This window comes from Mesitornis unicolor, unplaced genomic scaffold (genome assembly GCF_000695765.1).
Source record: "Mesitornis unicolor isolate BGI_N332 unplaced genomic scaffold, ASM69576v1 C13417357, whole genome shotgun sequence".
In the NCBI taxonomy this organism is placed as follows: domain Eukaryota; kingdom Metazoa; phylum Chordata; class Aves; order Mesitornithiformes; family Mesitornithidae; genus Mesitornis; species Mesitornis unicolor.
In genome coordinates, this window is record NW_010222629.1 from 128 (window position 1) to 2,382 (window position 2,255).

The window sequence follows — 2,255 nt, forward strand, 5'->3', positions numbered from 1 at the left end:
CCGGGGACCCTGCCCCAGGAGGTGGCTTGTCTCTGTCCCAGGAGGTGCGGTGTGGGAGAGGACAGGGAGTGCTTGGAGCAGGAGCTGGAGCCTTGCAGGTGGCTACAAGGCTCTGGCTGTGCCACCACCTCCTTAGCCATGCTGGAGCCCACCACGCACCTGAGGGCTCTGCCGGTCCCAGTGGGCTCTCCACTTGTGCACCGGTGACGCACACAGCACATGTCCCCATAGCCACAGGCAGACGTGTTGGGGTCACACAGCTCACCTGGTGGGGCTGCAGTGGGGTCCTGCCTGTGCTCCTGCTTGTCTGGGGCTCCTGCCTTCAGCTTCTCCTCTTCACCTTTCCCCTTCTGCTCAGCTCATCCCGGCTTTTGGCCCTCCTGACATGGCTGAGGTGGCATCAGCTTTTTAAATCATTGAGTCTCTTCAAAACAAGTGCCGGAGCACTCACAGGCCTCCAGAGGCAACCTGCTCTGTTGCTGCCCACAGCTTGCCCATGTGTTTCCTGTCTTTTCCAAGGTCCTCTGCCAGGCAGATAACATCCCGAGGGGCGAAAATGATGTTGCGGAGGAGACAAAAGCAACCAACACTAAGTGGTGGCCGGGTCGCAAGCAGAAACACCCCGCAAGGAATGGAAAGGTGTGTGTTGGCACCCCATGGGCACGGGGGCGCATGGACAGGGCGCTCAGCCCCTAGAGCAGGGCAGGGGCAGGGACAGGGGCTGTGTGCAGGCAGCCCCTGGGGACATGTCCGTTTGGTCCTCAGCAGTGCAACCTGACTGGTTGGTGGGAGAATGATCTGGGGTCCAGGATGCACGTGTTTGCAGTTGACAGCCAGGGAAACTTCTCCGGCGAGTACCACACTGCTGTGTCGAGCACCCAGAAACCCATCAAGCCATCCCCCCTCATCGGCTCCCAGCACTTGGACGAGGATGGGCAGTGCACCTTTGGCTTTACTGTCAACTGGAAGAAGTTTTCTGGTCAGTACCTGCAGCGGCAGCTGTGCCTGCATGGGGTCGTGGGATGGGGAGGGGAGCTCAGGCAGGTCTCAGCACCCACCCTAATTCCTCTGTCCCCTCTCCTGTCCCCATTCTGTCCTTCCCTGATCTCTCCCCACTCTGGCTGGTGTCTACAGACAGCAGGACACCCCCTAAAACACTGCACAGGCCAGGAGGCATTGAGAGTTGCTTTAACAGCAGGGCATTTCCCTGCAACCACTGGGGCTCACCTGGGCTCCATGAGCATTAAACTCACTGGTGCTTGTGAAGCCCCAAAAGCAGGTGGGGTCCCACTGGGATGCTGACAGCTACCACTCCCCCAGACTCCACCGCTGTCTTCGTGGGCCAGTGCTTTGCTGCAGATGGTGGTGAGGAGACCCTGCATACCTCCTGGCTGCTGCGGGAGAAGGTTGACTCCCTCTCCAGCGACTGGAAAGCCACCAGGTGAGCCATGGGACGCCTGGCCTGGCTGGGACTCCTGCCTCTGTGCCAGCCAGGCACTGATGGGCTTCTGCTTCCCTGCAGGATTGGCCACAACATCTTCACTCGGGTGGGCTGAAAGGAGGAGGGAGAAGTCTCTCACTTCAGCCAGGCTTGGGAGACTGGAGGACCCCTTAGCAGCATCAGTGTGTACCAGCATCAGGGGTGTTATCTGCTTTAACCAAGTAAATGTTCTGCTTTTAAACTCAGCCTTGTGCAACCTTTGGTGTGTCCTGGGGAAGCTGGGTTAAAACATTGTGGTGGGTGCAGTGTGAGGCTCTCACCCTGTTATTCTGGGAAAAGACTGGCTGCTACAAAGTCCCTTTACCAGCCCAAAGGGGATGGTGCATCCTCAATGTGACCCTCCGACACCAAGCACAGTCCAGCACTGGCTCTTCCCTGGTCAATGCTGGGTGAGTGTGATGCTAGGGTAAGCTAGGGTGTCCTTCTGCCTCCCAAAAGGTCAGGTGGGAGCCCCCCAACTCCAAGGCAGCCCTTGGGCTGGCAGAAGAGAGATTTTGGCTGTGTCCATACCCGTGGTGAGCAGCAAGGGCTGCTTTATAGCAGCAGCCTAGCACCGGTAGCTGCAGCACATCCTCAAAACTCTTCCTGCAGAAATGTTTGTGATTTACTGGAAAGCACACTTCTGCAAATCCAGCCCCAAACCCAGACTTCATGACTCATGGCAATGGACATTACTGGTGCTGCCTGAGTCACTCCTCTCAGCTGAAACAAATGATTTCCAGGAAACTCAGCTCCCAGTCTGAAACTGAAACTT

The 2,255-nt window shown here is 57.6% G+C and overlaps 1 protein-coding gene across 1 annotated transcript; it reads left to right on the forward strand.

Moving 5' to 3' along the window:
* Positions 1-519: 519 nt before the first annotated feature.
* On the forward strand, positions 520-1,556 carry LOC104535463 (avidin-like; the record flags this gene model as incomplete). The annotated part of the gene is made up of 4 exons (XM_010193251.1): positions 520-639; positions 769-979; positions 1,321-1,441; positions 1,523-1,556. Coding segments are annotated over 4 exons (486 nt in total), but the record flags the coding sequence as incomplete, so codon positions are not given.
* Between the last annotated feature and the right edge of the window lie 699 nt (positions 1,557-2,255).